The sequence below is a fragment of the Pleurodeles waltl genome, chromosome 8 (assembly GCF_031143425.1).
Source record: "Pleurodeles waltl isolate 20211129_DDA chromosome 8, aPleWal1.hap1.20221129, whole genome shotgun sequence".
NCBI classification, from domain to species: Eukaryota; Metazoa; Chordata; class Amphibia; order Caudata; family Salamandridae; genus Pleurodeles; species Pleurodeles waltl.
In genome coordinates, this window is record NC_090447.1 from 1,544,703,943 (window position 1) to 1,544,729,660 (window position 25,718).

General features: G+C 47.1%; 1 protein-coding gene across 1 annotated transcript in view; it reads right to left on the reverse strand.

Moving 5' to 3' along the window:
* LOC138249646 (NACHT, LRR and PYD domains-containing protein 12-like) overlaps positions 1–25,718 on the reverse strand; it is a 160,047-nt gene that overhangs the window by 6,424 nt on the left and 127,905 nt on the right. Inside the window, exon 4 of the mRNA XM_069203591.1 lies at positions 7,776–7,946. Coding sequence (XP_069059692.1) covers positions 7,776–7,946 — 171 coding nt within the window. The remainder of the gene's footprint in view (positions 1–7,775; positions 7,947–25,718) is intronic.

The following is a 25,718-nucleotide window of genomic DNA, read 5'->3' on the forward strand; positions in this document are numbered from 1 at the left end:
CAGCCCTTGCAGGACTGTGTTCAACCTTTGAAAAGTGGCAGGTGCATTTTTCAATCCAAAAGGCATTACTGTGAATTGGTAATGGCCTCCAATGGTTGAAAATGCTGTTTTTGCTTTTGCATCCTCTGATAACTTGATCTGCCAATACCCTGCAGTCAAATCAAAGGTGCTTAGATACTTGGCAGATGCCAGTGTATCTATTAGCTCATCTGCCCTGGGTATAGGGTGAGCATCAGTTTTGGTTACCTGGTTGAGACCTCTGTAGTCAACACAAAATCTCATTTCCCTTTTACCATCTTTGGAAGGAGGTTTTGGTACAAGTACCACAGGAGAGGCCCATGGATTTTCAGAGTGCTCCACCACTCCCAGTTCAAGCATTTTCTGCACTTCTTGTTTTATGCAGTCTCTGACATGGTCAGGCTGCCTATAGATCTTACTTTTGACAGGCAAGCTGTCTCCAGTATCTATAGTGTGCTCACACCAAGAAGTGGTGCCTGGCACAGTAGAGAAGAGTTCAGAAAACTGACCCAGGAGATTTATGCAGTGGTCTTTCTGCTCAGCAGTAAGACAATCTGCCAAAACTACACCTTCCACTAGAGCATCTTGTTCTGTGGAAGAGAAGAGATCAGGGAGAGGGTCATTTTTTCTTCCTGTCCCTCATCTGTTGCCATGAGCAGGGTGAGATCAGCCCTGTCATAGTAGGGTTTCAGGCGACTGACATGGAGCACCCTAAGAGGACTCCTGGCAGTGCCTAGGTCAACTAAGTAGGTGACTTCACCCTTTTTCTCAACAATAATGTGGAGTCCACTCCATTTGTCTTGGAGTGCTCTTGGGGCCACAGGCTCCAAGACCCACACTTTCTGCCCTGGTTGGTACTGAACCAAAACAGGCTTCTGGTCATGCCATTGCTTTTGGAGTTCTTGGCTGGCCTGAAGGTTTTTACTGGCCTTTTTCATGTACTCAGTCATCCTAGATCTTAGGCCAAGTACATAGTACATTATGTCTTGCTTTGGAGCTTTTAAAGGTTGTTCCCAACCCTCCTTCACAAGTGTTAGAGGACCTCTTACAGGGTATCCAAATAGGAGTTCAAAGGGGCTGAAGCCCACTCCTTTTTGTGGTACCTCCCTGTAAGCAAAAAGGAGGCAAGGTAACAGGATATCCCACCTCCTGCAGAGTTTGTCAGGGAGTCCCACCTCTTTGGGGAAGCCCACCCTGGAAAAGATTCCCAGGAGGGCCTTTGCCACTGCAGGAGCTGTAGTGGTCCTTAGAGGAATTGCTTCAGGATATCTGGTGGCATGGTCCACTAACACCAAAATAAACCTATTGCCTGAAGCAGTAGGAGGGTCAAGGGGGCCAACTATGTCAACCCCTACCCTTTCAAAGGGAACCCCAACCACAGGCAGTGGGATAAGGGGTGCCTTTGGAGTGCCACCTGCCTTGCCACTGGCTTGACAGGTTTCACAGGACTTACAAAATTCCTTTGTGTCCTCTGTCCAGCTAAGGGAATGTCGTGGGCTAGAGTTAGGAGGAGCTTTCTGTATTCCTGAGGAATCACCAATCTCCTGGCAGCTCCAGGCTTTGGATCCCTTGCTTCAGTATACAAAAGACTATCCTCCCAGTAAACTCTGTGAGAGTCACTGACATCCCCATTTGCTTGTTTGACAGCTTGCTGCCTTAGACCCTCTAGTGTGGGACAGGTATGCTGTGCCACACTCAGCTCCTCCCTGGCAGGCCCCCCTTCACCCAAAAGCTCAGCAGTGTCTGCTTCCAGCTCCTCTGGTGTAGGTTCTGCACAGGGTGGAAATTCTTCTTCCTCAGAAGTTGAATCCACTGTAGAGGGAGGGATAGTAGGTAGTGTTTTACCTTTACTAACCCTAGCTTTAGGGAGCACTTGGTCCATTCTTCCAGGATCCAAGTCACCCTGTCCTTTTTGCTTTTTGGCCTGAGCCCTGGTTAAAGCAAAAATATGCCCTGGAATGCCCAGCATTGCTGCATGAGCCTCCAACTCCACTTCTGCCCAAGCTGATGTCTCTAAATCGTTCCCTAGTAGACAGTCTACCGGTAAATCTGAGGCAACCACAACCTTCTTTGGACCAGTAACCCCCCCCCCCAGTTGAGATTCACAACAGCTATGGGGTGGCTAAGAGTGTTGTTATGAGCATCAGTCACTTGGTACTGGTGACCAAGTAGGTGTTGTTCAGGGTGGACCAGTTTCTCTATTACCATTGTAACACTGGCACCTGTGTCCCTGTAGGCCTGAACCTCAACACCATTTATTAGGGGTAGTTGCTTGTACTTATCCATATTAAGGGGACAAGCAACCAAGGTGGCCAAATCAATGGCCCACTCAGAGACTAACACACCCTCTGTGGTCTCCCTAACCAGACCAACCCCAACTAAATTACCAAAAGTGAGCCCAGCTACTCCCTTGGATTGGCTATTAGTAGGTTTGCTCCCACCACCACTGCTATTACTAGGGGCACTAGGTGTAGCAGCAGGGGTTGTAGTGGTAGGAGGCTTGGTGCTTTTCTTTGGGCAACTGGGGTCAGTTGTCCAATGGCCTTTTATTTTACATAAATAGCACCATGGTTTCTTTTCTTTGTTTTGATTTGAAGAGGATTTGGGCCCGCCACCCCCACCAGAGTGTTTTTGTGGGCCTGATGAAGACTCATTTTTAGATTTGTCCCCACCCTTGTCAGAAGACTTACCATCCTTCTTCTTGCCATCCTTGTCACCCCCTGTATGAACTTTTCTGTTCACCCTTGTTCTGACCCATTTGTCTGCCTTCTTTCCCAATTCTTGGGGGGAGGTCAGATCAGAGTCTACCAGGTACTGGTGTAACAAATCAGACACACAATTATTAAGAATATGCTCTCTCAGGATTAAGTTATACAGGCTTTCATAGTCAGAAACTTTACTGCCATGTAACCACCCCTCCAAGGCCTTCACTGAATGGTCAACAAAGTCTACCCAGTCTTGTGAAGACTCCTTTTTGGTTTCTCTGAACTTGATCCTGTACTGTTCAGTGGTTAAGCCATAACCATCAAGGAGTACATTCTTAAGAACTGTAAAATTATTGGCATCACTTTCTTTAACAGTAAGGAGCCTATCCCTACCCTTTCCACTGAAAGATAGCCATAGGATAGCAGCCCACTGACTTTGAGGGACCTCCTGTACAACACAGGCCCTCTCAAGTGCAGCAAACCACTTGTTAATGTCATCCCCCTCCTTGTAAGGGGGAACTATCTTGTGCAGATTCCTAGAATCATGTTCTTTTACAGGATGACTATTTGGAATACTGCTGCTGCCACCATGGGGTCCTAACCCCAACCTCTGTCTTTCTTTTTTTAAATCAAAGGCTTGCCTATCTAAATCCGGCTGTTGCTTCTTGAGCTTCAGTCTGGATTCTTCCACTCTCAATCAATTAAGCTTCCTTTCTAACACTCTGTCATCAGGGTGGGTGGGTGGGGCATGCCTTGACACATAAGTATGATGAGAATGAACAGAGGGAGACCTGTCCCTAACAGATGGCACTCTAACAACCTGGCTAACAGAAGTAACACTCCTACTGTGATGAGAACTCACATTGGTACCAGCAATGCTAGGTGGCCTGCTAATGGGCAGGTTGGGAAGGCTCCCTTCCAAATCTTTTGCTAGGGGTGCCCCAGGATCAGATTGGGAACCATCAGCTAATTTCTCAACAGAAGTGCCAACTAAGGTCTTATCTTGTTCAATGAGCATATTAACCAATAGTTCTCTAGAGGGATCCTTCCGTACCATTAAACCTCTTTCAATGCAGAGACTCCTTGCTCCTTTCCAGCTAAGGTGATCATAAGCAGGTTTGGTCAGATCAACAGTTTGGCCTGTACCAGACATTATAGAAAAGGTTTAAGGGACAGAAAAAGCAAGAAAAAGTTTTCAGAACTTTTTAAAGGACAGAAAAAAACATTTTAAATTTAAACTTTTTAAGAACTTTTTGAAAGTTTTAGAGGTACTTTTCAGCACTTAGCAAAGAAGTGAGAGAAGAAAAGCAAAACTTTTTGGTTAGGTGTACATACACTGAACTTGTTTTGTATATTTTTCTCTTATGAAAAGTACAATATGACAAAGTGGTAAGTAGTCTCAAAGCACTTATCCCACCGCTGCACAACCAATGTAGGAGGCTGGACTGGCTTGTAGTGGGTACCAAGAGGTACTTACACCTTGCACCAGGCCCAGGTATCCCTTATTAGTGTAGAGGGGTGTCTAGCAGCTTAGGCTGATAGAAAAGGTACCTTAGCAGAGCAGCTTAGGCTGAACTAGGAGACGAGTGAAGCTCCTACAGGACCACTAGTGTCATATGCACAATATCATAAGAAAACACAATACACAGATATACTAAAAATAAAGGTACTTTATTTTTATGACAATATGCCAAAGTATCTCAGTGAGTACCCTCAGTATGAGGATAGCAAATATACACAAGATATATGTACACAATACCAAAATATGCAGTAATAGCAATAGAAAACAGTGCAAACAATGTATAGTCACAATAGAATGCAATGGGAGCACATAGGGATAGGGGCAACACAAACCATATACTCTAGAAGTGGAATGCGAACCACGAATGGACCCCAAACCTATGTGACCTTGTAGAGGGTCACTGGGACTGTAAGAAAACAGTGAGGGTTAGAAAAATAGCCTGCAAAGTGGTTGCAAAGTGCACCTAAGTTCCCCAAAGAGCACAGAAGTCGTGATAGGGGAATTCTGCAGGAAAGACCAACACCAGCAATGCAACAACGATGGATTTCCAGGTGAGAGTACCTGTGGAACAAGGGGACCAAGTCCAAGAGTCATGATCAAGTCGGGAGTGGGCAGATGCCCAGGAAATGCCAGCTGTGGGTGCAAAGAAGCTGCCACCGGATGGTAGATGCTGTGGATTCTGCAAGAACGACAAGGGCTACAAACTTCCCCTTTGGAGGATGGATGTCCCACGTCGTGAAGAGTCGTGCAGAGGTGGTTCCATACAGAAAGACTGCCAACTAGCCTTGCTAGCTGCAAGGGTCATGGTTTAGGGTTTTTGGATGCTGCTGTGGCCCAGGAGGGACCAGGATGTCACCAATTGCGTAAGGAGACAGAGGGGGCGTCCAGCAAGACAAGGAGCCCACTCAGAAGCAAGCAGCACCCACAGAAGTGCCGGAACAGGCACTACGAAGTGGAGTGAACCGGAGCTCACCCGAAGTCACGAAAGAGGGTCCCACGACGCCAGAGGACAACTCAGGAGGTCGTGCACTTCAGGTTAGAGTGCCGGGGACCCAGGCTTGGCTGTGCACAAAGAAAATCCTGGAAGAGTGCACAGGAGCCGGAGTAGCTGCAAAACACGCGGTTCCCAGCAATGCAGTCTAGCGTGGGGAGGCAAGGGCTTACCTCCACCAAACTTGGACTGAAGAGTCACTGGACTGTGGGAGTCGCTTGTCGTGCTGAGAGGAGACCCAGAGGACCGGTGATGCAGTTCTTTGGTGCCTGTGGTTGCAGGGGGAAGATTCCGTCGACCCACTGGAGATTTCTTCTGAGCTTCTAGTGCAGAGACGAGGCAGACTACCCCCACAGCATGCACCACCAGGAAAACAGTCGAGAAGGCGGCAGGATCAGCATTACAAGGTCGCAGTAGTCGTCTTTGCTACTTTGTTGCAGTTTTGCAGGCTTCCAGCGCGGTCAGCAGTCGATTCCTTGGCAGAAGGTGAAGAGAGAGATGCAGAGGAACTCTGATGAGCTCTTGCATTCGTTATCTAAAGAATTCCCCAAAGCAGAGACCCTAAATAGCCAGAAAAGGAGGTTTGGCTACTTAGGAGAGAGGATAGGCTAGCAACACCTGAAGGAGCCTATCAGAAGGAGTCTCTGATGTCACCTGCTGGCACTGGCCACTCAGAGCAGTCCAGTGTGCCAGCAGCACCTCTGTTTCCAAGATGGAAGAGGTCTGGAGCACACTGGAGGAGCTCTGGGCACCTCCCAGGGGAGGTGCAGGTCAGGGGAGTGGTCTCTCCCCTTTCCTTTGTCCAGTTTCGCGCCAGAGCAGGGCTGAGGGATCCCTGAACCGGTGCAGACTGGCTTATGCAGAGATGGGCACCGTCTGTGCCCATCAAAGCATTTCCAGAGGCTGGGGGAGGCTACTCCTCCCCAGCCCTGACACCTTTTTCCAAAGGGAGAGGGTGTAACACCCTCTCTCTGAGGAAGTCCTTTGTTCTGCCTTCCTGGGCCAAGCCTGGCTGGACCCCAGGAGGGCAGAAACCTGTCTGAGGGGTTGGCAGCAGCAGCAGCTGTAGTGAAACCCCGGGAAAGGTAGTTTGGCAGTACCCGGGTCTGAGCTAGAGACTTGGGGAATCATGGAATTGTCTCCCCAATGCCAGAATGGCATTGGGGTGACAATTCCATGATCTTAGACATGTTACATGTCCATGTTCGGAGTTACCATTGTGACGCTATACATATGTCGTGACATATGTATAGTGCACGCGTGTAATGGTGTCCCCGCACTCACAAAGTCTGGGGAATTTGCCCTGAACAATGTGGGAGCACCTTGGCTAGTGCCAGGGTGCCCACACACTAAGTAACTTAGCACCCAACCTTTACCAGGTAAAGGTTAGACATATAGGTGACTTATAAGTTACTTAAGTGCAGTGGTAAATGGCTGTGAAATAACGTGGACGTTATTTCACGCAGGCTGCACTGGCAGGCCTGTGTAAGAATTGTCAGAGCTCCCTATGGGTGGCAAAAGAAATGCTGCAGCCCATAGGGATCTCCTGGAACCCCAATACCCTGGGTACCTCAGTACCATATACTAGGGAATTAACACATACACACATACATACATACAGGGCACATACTTATGAGCACTGGGGCCCTGCCTGGAAGGGTTCCAGTGACACATAGACTAAAACAACATATATACAGTGAAATATGGGGGTAACATGCCAGGCAAGATGGTACTTTCCCACACATGGCACAAACGAAAGGCTTGTTTATTTAAAAAACCAACATTAGTAAAATGCTGCATCAGCAATGATTTTTTAAATTTAAAATGTGTAATGTCATTTGTTTGCAATGAAGAACACATTAACAATGGCACAGCCTGCAAGGTCAGACCTATTGTTTTATTGTGTTTTTAACACTCCATGGATATGATACCCTGCTCGCTCTCATGGTGTTTCTACTCTTTCCCAGGCATGGGTGCTCTCCCGTTCTCCAGATCTATTGGCTTTGCCAATGGTAGTTTTATTGTGTTGCCAGCACTCCATGGAAGTGATACCTTGGTTTCTCAGCGTTTTCCTATTCTTCCCCACCCCTGGGTGCTCTCCCCCCCCCCCAGTGCTTTCTGATGCCCCCCCACCCTGCTCCCAATCGCATTTCATTTTCAGCTGCCCCCGTTTATAGTTAACAAAATGTCCCTGATTGTGGGGCTGGTGTGTGACGCATATTGTTGGGGGGAAGATCCTGTCTTTTGGTCAAGCCTCTTCCATTTTAGCCCAAAACCCAGAAAAAAACAGACTTTAAAGTGTGCCTTCTGCACCATTACAGGGGGTTCTTTCATGAGGAGTGTCTGGGCTTGGGTACCCCCACTTCACAAACCTCACTTATTGCACAAATAAAACTGCCCTGCACCTTTCCCACAACATCAACAGAAAAGAGACAGTTGTGTAAACATGTAAATATATTTTTTAAATATATCTGTGAGCCCCATCAATAATGTGTATTTTCTCAACCAATAAAGTGACAATAAACACACAGCTCCTTACTTCAGTATCTGTAGTTTGCAGTTTGGATGTTTGAGACCTTCACACAACTTCTTCACTCCATAGTCTCCCAGCTCATTGCAGCTCAGGACGAGCTCTGTGAGGGACGTGTTTGTCTTCAGGGCAGAGGTGAGATCTTCACAGCATGGACCGGTGAGAGAGCAGCCACCCAACCTGCAGGAGAGAAGAGATGTGAGAGGCAGAGAGCAGAGAGCAGGAACAGAAACGTTAGAGTTTTATCTCCATTCCTCCCCTGTGTATGACTTGCTCACCTCTAGACACCTCCTCACTTTACACATCCACCCCTCCCTGCTTATAGAAGCATCTCAAGAGATGAATTCTCAGACTAGCAGAGGCAGAAATAAATGTACTTTACAATGAATGTTTAATACACGTTTTATGCTGCAGACCCTCTGCTGTGGTGAGGAGACCCTCTGCTGTGGTGCGGTGGTAAACTCACAGCTGTGGTTGTCGTTGCATCGACCTGTGTATTAATACACTGGCGGTTATTCATACCTAGAGCGGCTTCGAGTCAGAGCTCTTCATCCATTGGTCTGTTAAAGTGTCCCTCACATTCTGCTCCCGCCCCCCACAGCACACAGCAGGGGCAATCACAAACCCTCTGCACATTGTTCACATCCGCCTAAAATAGTTCCTTAATCTTCAGTGACAAAGGTGACTTAAAGTCTGTTGTTTATTTTTATACTACCTCTAAACCCTGTGTATTTATTTTGCCTGCACTTTGGCTGCTCAGTTAGATGCTGATGCATCCTAAAGTGAATAAGGGGCAGATTTATGAAAAATGCCATTGCACCTAGTGCACCGCCATTTTTCTTGCACCCCTTAGCGTCCCCAAACTCTACCATGGTAGCACCGTATTTATAATATGGTGCACCATGGGAGTAGTTAGGGTGATTAGCGTCATAATCCACAACGCTAGTCCGGCGCTTTGCAGGATTAGCATAAAAAATTATGACACTAATCCAAAAAGCACCCAGAGGCCAATTGTAATCAATGGATGCACTTAGCAGGCGTTACAAAATGCTGATAAAAAATGGGGCAAATTAATCTCTTAGATTCCTTTGTGCCATTTGTATGGCCCCCCCCCCTAGCGCCGGAACCCCCCCTTGCATACCTTATGCTTGGCACAGGCCTAATGTGGTTCAAGGGGTTACAAGGTGGTGCAATGCATGTATTGCGCCACTTTGTAAATATAGTGCTGCGTTTTTCCCATTCCAACGCCAGGTTAGCGTAAAGAAAATTATGTTAATGTGGCGTTAGAATAGCGCACGGGCTCCATAAATCTGGCCTGTTTAAATAACAGTGCAGATGATTTGGATATCAACAACAAGAAGAATAAAATTCTTGACATAAATTAAATGCTTGTTATTTAAAAGCATCATTAGTAGAACAGCCACATCAATGAACGATTTTTAAAACTTTTAACTTGGAATGGCATATTATGGTAATAAAAAATTAACAATTGCACAGCCTCCCAAGCCAGACCTATTGAATTTGCCTGTGCTTTTTCATGTTGTTTTAAGCCCTGCACGGGAGCACAAATATTTCTAATTATTCCCGTTTTTGACGAGGGTCTGGTCTAGCCCTGATAGCCTAAAGTACAAGCATTGTATGACATTGTTCCAGAACCTAGTTGAGTGGTCATTCTTCTGTGCTCATCTTTGTAGCCAGAGGTGAAGGGAAGCCTTTGGAAGTTGGGCTTGTTCCTCTTAAAAGGAATAATCGTGAGCGATCACAGGTCACCAGCGAGTATATTTACAAAGATGCCTCCTGCACAAAGGAGACCCACGTCGCCGGACACCAACTTAGAAAGTCGTGCAATGCAGGTTAGAGTGCCGTGGACCCAGGCTTGGATGTGCACAAAGGATTTCCGCCAGAAGTGCACAGAAGCCGGAGTAGCTGCAAAAGTTGCGGTTCCCAGCAATGCAGTCTGGCGTGGGGAGGCAAGGACTTACCTCCACCAAACTTGGACTGAAGAGTCACTGGACTGTGGGAGTCACTTGGACAGAGTTGCTGGATTCAAGGGACCTCGCTCGTCGTGCTGAGAGGAGACCCAAGGGACCGGTAATGCAGCTTTTTGGTGCCTGCGGTTGCAGGGGGAAGATTCCGTCGACCCACGGGAGATTTCTTCGGAGCTTCTAGTGCAGAGAGGAGGCAGACTACCCCCACAGCATGCACCACCAGGAAAACAGTCGAGAAGGCGACAGGATCAGCGTTACAGAGTTGCAGTAGTCGTCTTTGCTACTTTGTTGCAGTTTTGCAGGCTTCCAGCGCGGTCAGCAGTCGATTCCTTGGCAGAAGGTGAAGAGAGAGATGGAGAGGAACTCTGATGAGCTCTTGCATTCGTTATCTAAAGTTTCCCCAGAGACAGAGACCCTAAATAGACAGAAAAGAGGGTTTGGCTACCTAGGAGAGAGGATAGGCTAGCAACACCTGAAGGAGCCTATCAGAAGGAGTCTCTGACGTCACCTGGTGGCACTGGCCATTCAGAGCAGTCCAGTGTGCCAGCAGCACCTCTGTTTCCAAGATGGCAGAGGTCTAGAGCACACTGGAGGAGCTCTGGACACCTCCCAGGGGAGGTGCAGGTCAGGGGAGTGGTCACTCCCCTTTCCTTTGTCCAGTTTCGCGCCAGAGCAGGGCTAAGGGGTCCCCTGAACCGGTGTAGACTGGCTTATGCACAATTGGGCACATCTGTGCCCATGAAAGCATTTCCAGAGGCTGGGGGAGGCTACTCCTCCCCTGCCTTCACACCATTTTCCAAAGGGAGAGGGTGTAACACCCTCTCTCAGAGGAAGTCCTTTGTTCTGCCATCCTGGGACAAGCCTGGCTTGACCCCAGGGGGGCAGAAACATGTCTGAGGGGTTGGCAGCAACAGCAGCTGCAGTGAAACCCCAGGAAAGGCAGTTTGGCAGTACCAGGGTCTGTGCTACAGACCACTGGGATCATGGGATCGTGCCAACTATGCCAGGATGGCATAGAGGGGGCAATTCCATGATCATAGACATGTTACATGGCCATATTCGGAGTTACCATTGTGAAGCTACATATAGGTAGTGACCTATATGTAGTGCACGCGTGTAATGGTGTCCCCGCACTCACAAAGTCCGGGGAATTGGCCCTGAACAATGTGGGGGCACCTTGGCTAGTGCCAGGGTGCCCTCACACTAAGTAACTTTGCACCTAACCTTTACCAGGTAAAGGTTAGACATATAGGTGACTTATAAGTTACTTAAGTGCAGTGTAAAATGGCTGTGAAATAACGTGGACGTTATTTCACTCAGGCTGCAGTGGCAGGCCTGTGTAAGAATTGTCAGAGCTCCCTATGGGTGGCAAAAGAAATGCTGCAGCCGATAGGGATCTCCTGGAACCCCAATACCCTGGGTACCTCAGTACCATATACTAGGGAATTATAAGGGTGTTCCAGTAAGCCAATGTAAATTGTTAAAATTGGTCACTAGCCTGTTAGTGACAATTTGAAAGAAATGAGAGAGCATAACCACTGAGGTTCTGGATAGCAGAGCCTCAGTGAGACAGTTAGTCACTACACAGGTAACACAGTCATGCACACTTATGAGCAATGGGGCCCTGGCTGGCAGGGTCCCAGTGACACATACAACTAAAACAACATATATACAGTGAAAAAATGGGGGTAACATGCCAGGCAAGATGGTACTTTCCTACACTCAGCAGCTCTGCTATGTAAGCACACACCGTGAACCTCAGCAGCTGTAATACGTAAGCACACCGTGAACCTCAGCAGCTCTGCTATGTAAGCACACTGTGAACCTCAGCAGTTCTGCTATGTAAGCACACTGTAAACTTCAGCAGCTCTGCTATGAACCTCAGTAGCTCTGCTATGTAAGCACACCGTGAACCTCAGCAGCTCTGATATGTAAGCACACCGTGAACCTCAGAAGCTCTGCTATGTAAGCACACACTGTGAACCACAGCAGCTGTGATATATAAGCGCACCGTGAACCTCAGCAGCTCTGCTATGTAAGCACACCGTGAACCTCAGCAGCTCTGCTATGTAAGCACACACCGTGAACCTCAGCAGGTGTGATATGTAAGCCCAAATGAACCTCAGCAGCTGAGATATGTAAGCACACTGTGAACCTCAGCAGCTCTGCTATGTAAGCACACACCATGAACCTCAGCAGCTGTGCTATGTAAGCACACTGTGAACCTCAGCAGCTCTGCTATGTAAGTACACCGTGAACCTCAGCAGCTCTGCTATGTAAGCACACACTGTGAACCTCAGCAACTGTGATTTGTAAGCGCACCGTGAACCTCAGCAGTTCTGCTATGTAAGCACACCGTGAACCTCAGCAGCTCTGCTATGTAAGCCCACTGTGTACCTCAGCAGCTCTGCTATGTAAGCCCACCATGAACCTCAGTAGCTCTGCTATGTAAGCACACACTGTGAACCTCAGCAACTGTGATTTGTAAGCGCACCGTGAACCTCAGCAGTTCTGCTATGTAAGCACACACCGTAAACCTCAGCAGCTGTGATATGTAAGCACATCGTGAACCTCAGAAGCTCTGCTTTGTAAGCACACTGTGAACCTCAGCAACTCTGCTGTGTAAGGGCACTGTGAACCTCAGAACTCTGCTATGTAACACACTGTGAACCTCAGCAGCTCTGCTATGTAAGCACACTGTGAACCTCAGCAGCTCTGCTATGTAAGCACACACTGTGAACCTCACCAGCTGTGCTATGTAAGCACACTGTGAACCTCAGCAGCTCTGCAATGTAAGCACACTGTGCACCTCAGCAGCTCTGCTATGTAAGCACTCACTGGGAACCTCACCAGCTGTGATATGCAAGGACACTGTGAACCTCAGCAGTTCTGCTATGTAAGCACACACTGTGAACCTCAGCAACTGTGATATGTAAGCGCACCGTGAACCTCAGCAGTTCTGCTATGTAAGCACACACGTGAACCTCAGCAGCTGTGATATGTAAGCACACCGTGAACCTCAGCACCTCTGCTATGTAAGCACACCGTGAACCTCAGCAGCTCTGCTATGTAAGCCCACTGTGAACCTCAGCAGCTCTGCTATGTAAGCCCACCATGAACTTCAGCAGCTCTGCTATGTAAGCATGCCATGAACCTCAGCAGCTCTGCTGTGTAAGCACACCGTGAACCTCAGCAGCTCTGCTATGTAACCACACACCTTGAACCTCATCAGCTCTGCTCTGTAAGCACACTGTGAACCTCAGCAGCTCTGCTATGTAAGCACACTGTAAACCTCAGCGGCTCTGCTATGTAAGCACACACTGTGAACCTCAGCAGCTCTGCTATGTAAGTACACCGTGAACCTCAGCAGCTCTGCTATGTAAGCACACACTGTGAACCTCAGCAACTGTGATTTGTAAGCGCACCGTGAACCTCAGCAGTTCTGCTATGTAAGCACACACCGTAAACCTCAGCAGCTGTGATATGTAAGCACACCGTGAACCTCAGAAGCTCTGCTTTGTAAGCACACTGTGAACCTCAGCAGCTGTGATATGTAAGCACACCGTGAACCTCAGCACCTCTGCTATGTAAGCACACCGTGAACCTCAGCAGCTCTGCTATGTAAGCCCACTGTGAACCTCAGCAGCTCTGCTATGTAAGCCCACCATGAACCTCAGTAGCTCTGCTATGTAAGCACACACTGTGAACCTCAGCAACTGTGATTTGTAAGCGCACCGTGAACCTCAGCAGTTCTGCTATGTAAGCACACACCGTAAACCTCAGCAGCTGTGATATGTAAGCACACCGTGAACCTCAGAAGCTCTGCTTTGTAAGCACACTGTGAACCTCAGCAGCTCTGCTGTGTAAGCGCACTGTGAACCTCAGAACTCTGCTATGTAACACACTGTGAACCTCAGCAGCTCTGCTATGTAAGCACACTGTGAACCTCAGCAGCTCTGCTATGTAAGCACACACTGTGAACCTCACCAGCTGTGCTATGTAAGCACACTGTGAACCTCAGCAGCTCTGCAATGTAAGCACACTGTGCACCTCAGCAGCTCTGCTATGTAAGCACTCACTGGGAACCTCACCAGCTGTGATATGCAAGGACAACGTGAACCTCAGCAGCTCTGCTATGTAAGCACACACTGTGAACCTCAGCAACTGTGATATGTAAGCGCACCGTGAACCTCAGCAGTTCTGCTATGTAAGCACACACGTGAACCTCAGCAGCTGTGATGTGTAAGCACACCGTGAACCTCAGCACCTCTGCTATGTAAGCACACCGTGAACTTCAGCAGCTCTGCTATGTAAGCCCACTGTGAACCTCAGCAGCTCTGCTATGTAAGCCCACCATGAACTTCAGCAGCTCTGCTATGTAAGCATGCCATGAACCTCAGCAGCTCTGCTGTGTAAGCACACCGTGAACCTCAGCAGCTCTGCTATGTAAGCACACACCTTGAACCTCATCAGCTCTGCTCTGTAAGCACACTGTGAACCTCAGCAGCTCTGCTATGTAAGCACACTGTAAACCTCAGCGGCTCTGCTATGTAAGCACTCACCGTGAACCTCAGTAGCTCTGCTATGTAAGCACACCGTGACCCTCATCAGCTCTGCTATGTAAGCACACTGTGAACATCAGCAGCTCTGCTATGTAAGCACACACCAGGAACCTCAGCAGCTGTGATATGTGAGAACACTATGAACCTCAGCAGCTCTGGTATGTAAGCACACTGTGAACCTCAGCAGCTCTGCTATGTAAGCACACTGTAAACCTCAGCGGCTCTGCTATTGTAGTGCTTTCCTCTTATTTAGTCTCTAAGCACTAACATAACACAACAGAAATGCACTTCTGAGGTCAAAGAAGACTTTTATTGTTATTTTATTCTTCCCCAACCACAATGTTTATGAATGAATGACGAATTAGTAGCTTTCAAGTCCGCGTTAATCAAACAAAATATATCAGTTTGCAATATACACAGCAGGTTATATTTATAAAATATTGAATGCAAAGCAAAACAAATACTTCACCGTGTAGGAACTATTTACAGCTACATCTTTCTAAGGTCTGCAAGCTGATGACCCCTGTCAGCCGCGAGAAAGAGTGTCATCTACCCACACGGGATGCTGGCAGCTGGCGCCAAGCTCCAGCACGGAATCTGCCGGACCTCGTGCTGGAGCTTGGCGCCAGCTGCCAGCATCCCGTGTGGGTAGATGACACTCTTTCTCGCGGCTGACAGGGGTCATCAGCTTGCAGACCTTAGAAAGATGTAGCTGTAAATAGTTCCTACACGGTGAAGTATTTGTTTTGCTTTGCATTCAATATTTTATAAATATAACCTGCTGTGTATATTGCAAACTGATATATTTTGTTTGATTAACGCGGACTTGAAAGCTACTAATTCGTCATTCATATAACAACAATAAAAGTCTTCTTTGACAACAGAAGTGCATTTCTGTTGTGTTATGTTAGTGCTTAGAAACTAAATAAGAGAAAAAGCACTACAATTGGTACCTGGAGTCGTGGGGTCGGTCATTAAGAGGTGATTAAGAAGGGGTTTGACGAGTTAGTAGATTTCTAAGTGCACACTTTAAAAGTGTAATTGTTTTTTGTTGTTTGGAGAATTACAGAAATTGTTTTCTGTTTGGAGAATCACAGTAGCACGGCAGACCATGTCTGAGAATACATGTGTTGATGAACTGCCTGATGGTGCTAAGAAAAACTGTGAATTGTTTTCTGTTTGGGGAATTACAGAAGAAAATGCATGTGTAGCTAAAAGGCCTGATAATGTTTTGAGAAATAATTCCTGTTGTATATATGTAGAAAATGTGTGTTTTGGAAGTAATGATGACAGAAAGGTCTGGATACCTTTATCTGCTTACAGAGAAATGCAGGAGAAATGTAGGAAGTTGGAACATGAAAATAGGAATTTACGTGAGCAAATTAGCCAGGATACGATAATTCAAAATAATGCTGAAAGTTATAAAAATGAAGAATCTTTCTTGTCCCATTCCAGTAATGAGGGGGTTAAGACAGCTCCGAGCTGCAATTTTTGGAAAAAGAATAGCCCTCATTTGAGAGAAATCCTAACACTTTTGTATATGGTCACTGTGAAAAATAATATGCAGCTGCGCGCTTGTGATTTGGCAAATGAAATAATGCAGGCTTTAGGTTTCTGCGCAGTGCAAGAAGGAAATACTTATGTATATTTAAATCATGAACAAGGAAAGAAAATAGTGCCCCTAGCTAGAATCATACAATGGATCTGGTACTTGCAAGACAGGGCTAGAGTACCACAGATAAAAGAGTTACCAATGAAGTTGTGTGCACCATTTGAATTCGTGTCCACTGAAGATAAAAAGCATGTTTGTTTTACTAATGATTCATTGACTGAAATGTTGCTTTCTGGCACAGTAGAAGGAACAGCGTTGTATGATGTGTGTCAGATTTTAAAGCAAGAGCTACGTGAGATGTGTCATTTTTATGCTGATTTTTGGTTCTTTGATAATGTTTTAGCCACATGGCTTGTACCTAACTGGTTCAATTACCTTGCAGATGTTAATGAGAAAAATTCAGAGAGAGAAGTGTACACCCAGAATTCTGCCTTAGTGGGGATGGCTAAGTGGGTGCCCCAGCAGCTGAGAGAAAAAGCCACTTACAGGTGGGCAGAGATGAGAGAGATGCACATTCCCCTAGATTTGATAAAAACTGTGCAGCACGCACAAAAGCAATCTGTCATGCAAGCAGTCACAGAGCAGTTGGGGAGAGGAACGTTACCAGATCAGAAATGGCAAATTGATCAGGTTTTAGGGAAAGTGATTGTTGCAAATTACCAAGGAAAAATCTAAATTATGCTGATACCTAGAAAAGAATCTGATTTATTCATACAAATTGGAGACAGAATGGCCCAACTTGGCAAAAATGCAGTGAATGGAGGTTTGGTAAAGAAGGAGTCTGCCCCAGCCCTTCTGACAGTGCAAGAAAAGGGAAGCTGTGGTGCAGCAGATAAAAACCTCAGTGCTGATGTGTGGGCTGACGCCCCAAGTGACCCTCCAGAACCTGCAGAAAATATAACAAAGGGCCCCAAAAACGTCCTGATAATAAAACAGGGAAAGAAAGAGAAAGGGTGCAGTTTAAATGAAAAATGTTATTTGCAAGAAAAGTCATACTTGTTTCTTTTGCAGATCCTACCACGTTTCGCCACTGTCCCTGAGTGCGCTGTGTGGTCCCCCTTCCGGTGTGTGCGTGTGGGGTCGGGGAAGGGACCGAATCCCCAACCTGAACCTGGCTGAGTAAAGTGCCAGCACCATGGATCCATTTTGCGCAAACTGCGCCTTCAGTTCAAGTTCAACTTGTTTGCTGTGTTTTTTTTTTTTTTTCCCTCTCGTATGGAACTCTGACTTTTGCTTACCTTCCAGAAAACCTTTCAGGTGGACCGTGCACCTTTACATGAGCAGAACTCATGCCACATCAAATTGCTAACACTGCTGAATTAGAGACTCATTCAGAAAAAAAAAAAAAAAAAAAATTTGCCCAGTCTTTTCTATGTAGATGTATCTGATGTGAAAGGTTATGAGATCAATGTGTTAATTCACTTCTATTGCTTTACAGGGATTGCTTTGATCATTGAAATTTGATTTGCTGATAATGTTTTTTTTGTGCTGATGTTTTTTGTTTTTGGTTTGACACATGAGATATGTGAAACAAAAATTCATTGGTCAAAGGGCGGAATGTCCTGCCATTTGATAAAGTGTTGTTTTGACCAATGACTTTGTGTTTCACCACTGCGCATATTAGTTGCTCAATGTTCACCAGTAGCACATGGTATGTTTTGTTCAGTTTAGCCGCCTATGGGCTTTGACATTGCATTAGTCATTACATTCTGTATTGTGCCTATTGGCTTTGACATGGCATTAGCCATTGCTTTCTGTATTCAGTTTAGCCGCCTATGGGCTTTGACATTGCATTAGCCATTACATTCTGTATTCTGCCTATTGGCTTTGACATGCTGTATCCAGTCTAGCCGCCTATTGGCTTTGACATTGCATTCCTATTGGCTTTGACATGATGTATTCAGTTTAGCTGCCTATTGACTTTGACATGCTATTAGATATTCTGCCTATTGGCTTTGACATGATATTATATATTGCATTTTGTATTCAGCTTAACTCCTATTGACTTTGACATGCTATTAGATATTCTGCCTATGGGCTTTGACATGATATTATATATTGCATTTCATATTCAGCTCCGCTGCCTATGGGCTTTGACATGATATTATACATTGCATTTTATATTCAGCTCAGCTGCCTATTGGCTTTGACATGATATCATATATTACATTCAGCTCCGCTGCCTATTGACTTTGACATGATATCATATATTACATTTTGTATTCAGCTCCGCTGCCTATTGACTTTGACATGATATTATATATTGCATTTTGTATTCAGCTTAGATGCCTATTGGCTTTGACATGACACTAGACATTGCATTTGATATTTAGGTTAGCTGCCTATTGCCTTTAACATGACATTGCATTTGATATTTAGGTTAGCTGCCCATTGCCTTTAACGTGGAGTTCTGTATTTTTCCAAGCTGTGTTTTTGCACCAGAGAACCAAGATGTTTTGCTCTCACAGTAGACTAGACCTGATAAGAGAGAGTACATGGGCGTCGTTTCTCTTCCCTTGAGCTTGGGAACAGGAGTAGTCTTGGAGACCTGGCCAGTCTCCAAAAGGCTTGCTCAGTTTCCCAGGTCTGAGAGGAGGGGGCACACCTTTGTAACGAATGTAACAGGCTGCAGAGAGTCAGATTCAAATCTGCCGGACCTCGTGCTGGAGCTTGGCGCCAGCTGCCAGCATCCCGTGTGGGTAGATGACACTCTTTCTCGCGGCTGACAGGGGTCATCAGCTTGCAGACCTTAGAAAGATGTAGCTGTAAATAGTTCCTACACGGTGAAGTATTTGTTTTGCTTTGCATTCAATATTTTATAAATATAACCTGCTGTGTATATTGCAAACTGATATATTTTGTTTGATTAACGCGGACTTGAAAGCTACTAATTCGTCATTCATTCATAAACATTGTGGTTGGGGAAGAATAAAATAACAATAAAAGTCTTCTTTGACCTCAGAAGTGCATTTCTGTTGTGTTATGTTAGTGCTTAGAAACTAAATAAGAGGAAAGCACTACAGCTATGTAAGCACACACCGTGAACCTCAGTAGCTCTGCTATGTAAGCATACCGTGAACCTCAGCAGCTCTGCTATGTAAGCACACTGTGAACATCAGCAGCTCTGCTATGTAAGCACACACCAGGAACCTCAGCAGCTGTGATATGTAAGCACAATGTGAACCTCAGCAGCTCTGCTCTGTAAGCACACTGTGAACCTCAGCAGCTCTGCTATGTAAGCACACTGTGAACCTCAGCAGCTCTGCTATGTAAGCACACACTGTGAACCTCACCAGCTGTGCTATGTAAGCACACTGTGAACCTCAGCAGCTCTGCTATTTAAGCACACTGTGCACCTCAGCAGCTCTGCTATGTAAGCACACTCTGTGAACCTCACCAGCTGTGATATGCAAGGACACCGTGAACCTCAGCAGCTCTGCTATGTAAGTACACCGTGAACCTCAGCAGCTCTGCTATGTAAGCACACACTGTGAACCTCAGCAACTGTGATATGTAACAGCACCGTGAACCTCAGCAGTTCTGCTATGTAAGCACACACCGTGAACCTCAGCAGCTGTGATATGTAAACACACCGTGAACCTCAGCAGCTGTGTTTTGTAAGCACACTGTGTACCTCAGCAGCACAACTATGTAAGTACAATGTGAACCTCAGTAGCTATGCTATGTACGCACACACCGTGAACCTCAGATGCTCTGCTATGTAAGCACACCGTGAACCTCAGCACCTCTGCTATGTAAGCACACGTGAACCTCAGCAGCTCTGCTATGTAAGCCCACTGTGAACCTCAGCAGCTCTGCTTTGTAAGCCCACCATGAACTTCAGCAGCTCTGCTATGTAAGCATGCCATGAACCTCAGCAGCTCTGCTGTGTAAGCACACCGTGAACCTCAGCAGCTCTGCTATGTAAGCACACACCTTGAACCTTAGCAGCTGTGATACGTAAGCACACCATGAACCTCAGCAGCTCTGGTATGTAAGCACACACCGTGAACCTCAGCAGGTGTGATATGTAAGCACAACATGAACCTCAGCAGCTCTGCTAAGTAAGCAGACTGTGAACCTCAGCAGCTCTGCTATGTAAGCAAACTGTAAACCTCGGCAGCTCTGCAATGTAAGCACACTGTGAACCTCAGCAGCTCTGCTATGTAAGCACACACTGTGAACCTCAGCAGCTCTGCTATGTAAGTACACCGTGAACCTCAGCAGCTCTGCTATGTAAGCACACACTGTGAACCTCAGCAACTGTGATTTGTAAGCGCACCGTGAACCTCAGCAGTTCTGCTATGTAAGCACACACCGTAAACCTCAGCAGCTGTGATATGTAAGCACACCGTGAACCTCAGAAGCTCTGCTTTGTAAGCACACTGTCAACCTCAGCACCTCTGCTATGTAAGCACACCGTGGACCTCAGCAGCTCTGCTATGTAAGCCCACTGTGAACCTCAGCAGCTCTGCTATGTAAGCCCACCATGAACCTCAGTAGCTCTGCTATGTAAGCACACACTGTGAACCTCAGCAACTGTGATTTGTAAGCGCACCGTGAACCTCAGCAGTTCTGCTATGTAAGCACACACCGTAAACCTCAGCAGCTGTGATATGTAAGCACACCGTGAACCTCAGAAGCTCTGCTTTGTAAGCACACTGTGAACCTCAGCAGCTCTGCTGTGTAAGCGCACTGTGAACCTCAGAACTCTGCTATGTAACACACTGTGAACCTCAGCAGCTCTGCTATGTAAGCACACTGTGAACCTCAGCAGCTCTGCTATGTAAGCACACACTGTGAACCTCACCAGCTGTGCTATGTAAGCACACTGTGAACCTCAGCAGCTCTGCAATGTAAGCACACTGTGCACCTCAGCAGCTCTGCTATGTAAGCACTCACTGGGAACCTCACCAGCTGTGATATGCAAGGACACCGTGAACCTCAGCAGCTCTGCTATGTAAGCACACACTGTGAACCTCAGCAACTGTGATATGTAAGCGCACCGTGAACCTCAGCAGTTCTGCTATGTAAGCACACACGTGAACCTCAGCAGCTGTGATATGTAAGCACACCGTGAACCTCAGCACCTCTGCTATGTAAGCACACCGTGAACCTCAGCAGCTCTGCTATGTAAGCCCACCATGAACTTCAGCAGCTCTGCTATGTAAGCATGCCATGAACCTCAGCAGCTCTGCTGTGTAAGCACACCGTGAACCTCAGCAGCTCTGCTATGTAAGCACACACCTTGAACCTCATCAGCTCTGCTCTGTAAGCACACTGTGAACCTCAGCAGCTCTGCTATGTAAGAACACTGTAAACCTCAGCGGCTCTGCTATGTAAGCACACACCGTGAACCTCAGTAGCTCTGCTATGTAAGCACACCGTGACCCTCATCAGCTCTGCTATGTAAGCACACTGTGAACATCAGCAGCTCTGCTATGTAAGCACACACCAGGAACCTCAGCAGCTGTGATATGTAAGAACACTATGAACCTCAGCAGCTCTGGTATGTAAGCACACTGTGAACCTCAGCAGCTCTGCTATGTAAGCACACTGTAAACCTCAGCGGCTCTGCTATGTAAGCACACACCGTGAACCTCAGTAGCTCTGCTATGTAAGCACACCGTGAACCTCAGCAGCTCTGCTATGTAAGCACACTGTGAACATCAGCAGCTCTGCTATGTAAGCACACAGCAGGAACCTCAGCAGCTGTGATATGTAAGCACAATGTGAACCTCCGCAGCTCTGCTCTGTAAGCACACTGTGAACCTCAGCAGCTCTGCTATGTAAGCACACTGTGAACCTCAGCAGCTCTGCTATGTAAGCACACACTGTGATCCTCACCAGCTGTGCTATGTAAGCACACTGTGAACCTCAGCAGCTCTGCTATTTAAGCACACTGTGCACCTCAGCAGCTCTGCTATGTAAGCAGACTCTGTGAACCTCACCAGCTGTGATATGCAAGGACACCGTGAACCTCAGCAGCTCTGCTATTTAAGTACACCGTGAACCTCAGCAGCTCTGCTATGTAAGCACACACTGTGAACCTCAGCAACTGTGATATGTAACAGCACCATGAACCTCAGCAGTTCTGCTATGTAAGCACACACCGTGAACCTCAGCAGCTGTGATATGTAAACACACCGTGAACCTCAGCAGCTGTGCTTTGTAAGCACACTGTGTACCTCAGCAGCTCGACTATGTAAGTACAATGTGAACCTCAGTAGCTATGCTATGTACACACACACCGTGAACCTCAGATGCTCTGCTATGTAAGCACACGTGAACCTTAGCAGCTCTGCTATGTAAGCACACTGTGAACATCAGCAGCTCTGCTATGTAAGCACACACTAGGAACCTCAGCAGCTGTGATATGTAAGCACAATGTGAACCTCAGCAGCTCTGCTCTGTAAGCACACTGTGAACCTCAGCAGCTCTGCTATGTAAGCACACGCTGTGAACCTCACCAGCTGTGCTATGTAAGCACACTGTGAACCTCAGCAGCTCTGCTATGTAAGCACACTGTGCACCTCAGTAGCTCTGCTATGTAAGCACACTCTGTAAACCTCACCAGCTGTGATATGCAAGGACACCGTGAACCTCAGCAGCTCTGCTATGTAAGTACACCGTGAACCTCAGCAGCTCTGCTATGTAAGCACACACTGTGAACCTCAGCAACTGTGATATGTAACAGCACCGTGAACCTCAGCAGTTCTGCTATGTAAGCACACTCCGTGAACCTCAGAAGCTGTGATATGTAAACATACCGTGAACCTCAGCAGCTGTGCTTTGTAAGCACACTGTGTACCTCAGCAGCTCGACTATGTAAGTACAATGTGAACCTCAGTAGCTATGCTATGGACGCACACACCGTGAACCTCAGAAGCTCTGCTATGTAAGCACACCGTGAACCTCAGCACCTCTGCTATGTAAGCACACCGTGAACCTCAGCAGCTCTGCTATGTAAGCCCACTGTGAACCTCAGCAGCTCTGCTATGTAGGCCCACCATGAACTTCAGCAGCTCTGCTATGTAAGCATACCATGAACCTCAGCAGCTCTAATGTGTAAGCACACAGTGAACCTCAGCAGCTCTGCTATGTAAGCACACACCGTGAACCTCAGCAGCTGTGATATGTAAACACACCGTGAACCTCAGCAGCTGTGCTTTGTAAGCACACTGTGTACCTCAGCAGCTCGACTATGTAAGTACAATGTGAACCTCAGTAGCTATGCTATGTACGCACACACCGTGAACCTCAGATGCTCTGCTATGTAAGCACACCGTGAACCTCAGCACCTCTGCTATGTAAGCACACCGTGAACCTCAGCAGCTCTGCTATGTAAGCCCACTGTGAACCTCAGCACCTCTGCTATGTAAGCCCACCATGAACTTCAGCAGCTCTGCTATGTAAGCATGCCATGAACCTCAGCAGCTCTGCTGTGTAAGCACACCGTGAACCTCAGAAGCTCTGCTATGTAAGCACACACCTTGAACCTTAGCAGCTGTGATACGTAAGCACACCGTGAACCTCAGCAGCTCTGGTATGTAAGCACACACCGTGAACCTCAGTAGGTGTGATATGTAAGCACAACATGAACCTCAGCAGCTCTGCTATGTAAGCACACTGTGCACCTCAGTAGCTCTGCTATGTAAGCACACTCTGTAAACCTCACCAGCTGTGATATGCAAGGACACCGTGAACCTCAGCAGCTCTGCTATGTAAGTACACCGTGAACCTCAGCAGCTCTGCTATGTAAGCAAACTGTAAACCTCGGCAGCTCTGCAATGTAAGCACACTGTGAACCTCAGCAGCTCTGCTATGTAAGCACACACCATGAACCTCAGCAGCTGTGATATGTAAGCGCACACCATGAACGTCAGCAGCTCTGCTTTGTAAGCAAACTGTGAACCTCAGCAGCTCTGCTATGTAAGACCACACCGTAAACCTCAGCAGCTGTAATACGTAAGCACACCATGTAACCTCAGCAGCTCTGCTATGTAAGCACACTGTGAACCTCATCAGTTCTGCTGTGTAAGCACACTGTAAACCTCAGCAGCTCTACTATGAACCTCAGTAGCTCTGCTATATAAGCACACCATGAGCCTCAGCAGCTCTGATATGTAAGCACACCGTGAACCTTAGAAGCTCTGCTAAGTAAGCACACACTGTGAACCACAGCAGCTGTGATATGTAAGCGCACCGTGAACCTCAGCAGCTCTGCTATGTAAGCACACTGTGAACCTCAGCAGCTCTGCTATGTAAGCACACACCGTGAACCTCAGCAGGTGTGATATGTAAGCACAACATGAACCTCAGCAGCTGTGATATGTAAGCACACTGTGAACCTCAGCAGCTCTGCTATGTAAGCACACACCATGAACTTCAGCAGCTGTGCTATGTAAGCACACCGTGAACCTCAGCAGCTCTGGTATGTAAGCACACTGTGAACCTCAGCAGCTCTGCTATGTAAGCACACACCAGGAACCTCAGCAGCTGTGATATGTAAGCACACTGTGAACCTCAGCAGCTCTGGTATGTAAGCACACTGTGAACATCAGCAGCTCTGCTATGTAAGCACACTGTAAACCTCAGCGGCTCTGCTATGTAAGCACACACCGTGAACCTCAGTAGCTCTGCTATGTAAGCACACCGTGAACCTCAGCAGCTCTGCTATGTAAGCACACTGTGAACATCAGCAGCTCTGCTATGTAAGCACACACCAGGAACCTCAGCAGCTGTGATATGTAAGCACACCGTGAACCCCAGCACCTCTGCTATGTAAGCACACAGTGAACCTCAGCACCTCTGCTATGTAAGCCCACTGTGAACCTCAGCAGCTCTGCTATGTAAGCCCACCATGAACTTCAGCAGCTCTGCTATGTAAGCATGCCATGAACCTCAGCAGCTCTGCTGTGTAAGCACACCGTGAACCTCAGCAGCTCTGCTATGTAAGCACACACCTTGAACCTCATCAGCTCTGCTCTGTAAGCACACTGTGAACCTCAGCAGCTCTGCTATGTAAGCACACTGTAAACCTCAGCGGCTCTGCTATGTAAGCACTCACCGTGAACCTCAGTAGCTCTGCTATGTAAGCACACCGTGAACCTCAGCAGCTCTGCTATGTAAGCACACTGTGAACATCAGCAGCTCTGCTATGTAAGCACACACCAGGAACCTCAGCAGCTGTGATATGTAAGCACAATGTGTACCTCAGCAGCTCTGCTATGTAAGCACACTCTGTGAACCTCACCAGCTGTGATATGCAAGGACACCGTGAACCTCAGCAGCTCTGCTATGTAAGTACACCGTGAACCTCAGCAGCTCTGCTATGTAAGCACACACGGTGAACCTCAGCAGCTGTGATATGTAACAGCACCGTGAACCTCAGCAGTTCTGCTATGTAAGCACACACCGTGAACCTCAGCAGCTGTGATATGTAAACACACCGTGAACCTCAGCAGCTGTGCTTTGTAAGCACACTGTGTACCTCAGCAGCTCGACTATGTAAGTACAATGTGAACCTCAGTAGCTATGCTATGTACGCATACACCGTGAACCTCAGATGCTCTGCTATGTAAGCACACCGTGAACCTCAGCACCTCTGCTATGTAAGCACACCGTGAACCTCAGCAGCTCTGCTATGTAAGCCCACTGTGAACCTCAGCAGCTCTGCTTTGTAAGCCCACCATGAACTTCAGCAGCTCTGCTATGTAAGCATGCCATGAACCTCAGCAGCTCTGCTGTGTAAGCACACCGTGAACCTCAGCAGCTCTGCTATGTAAGC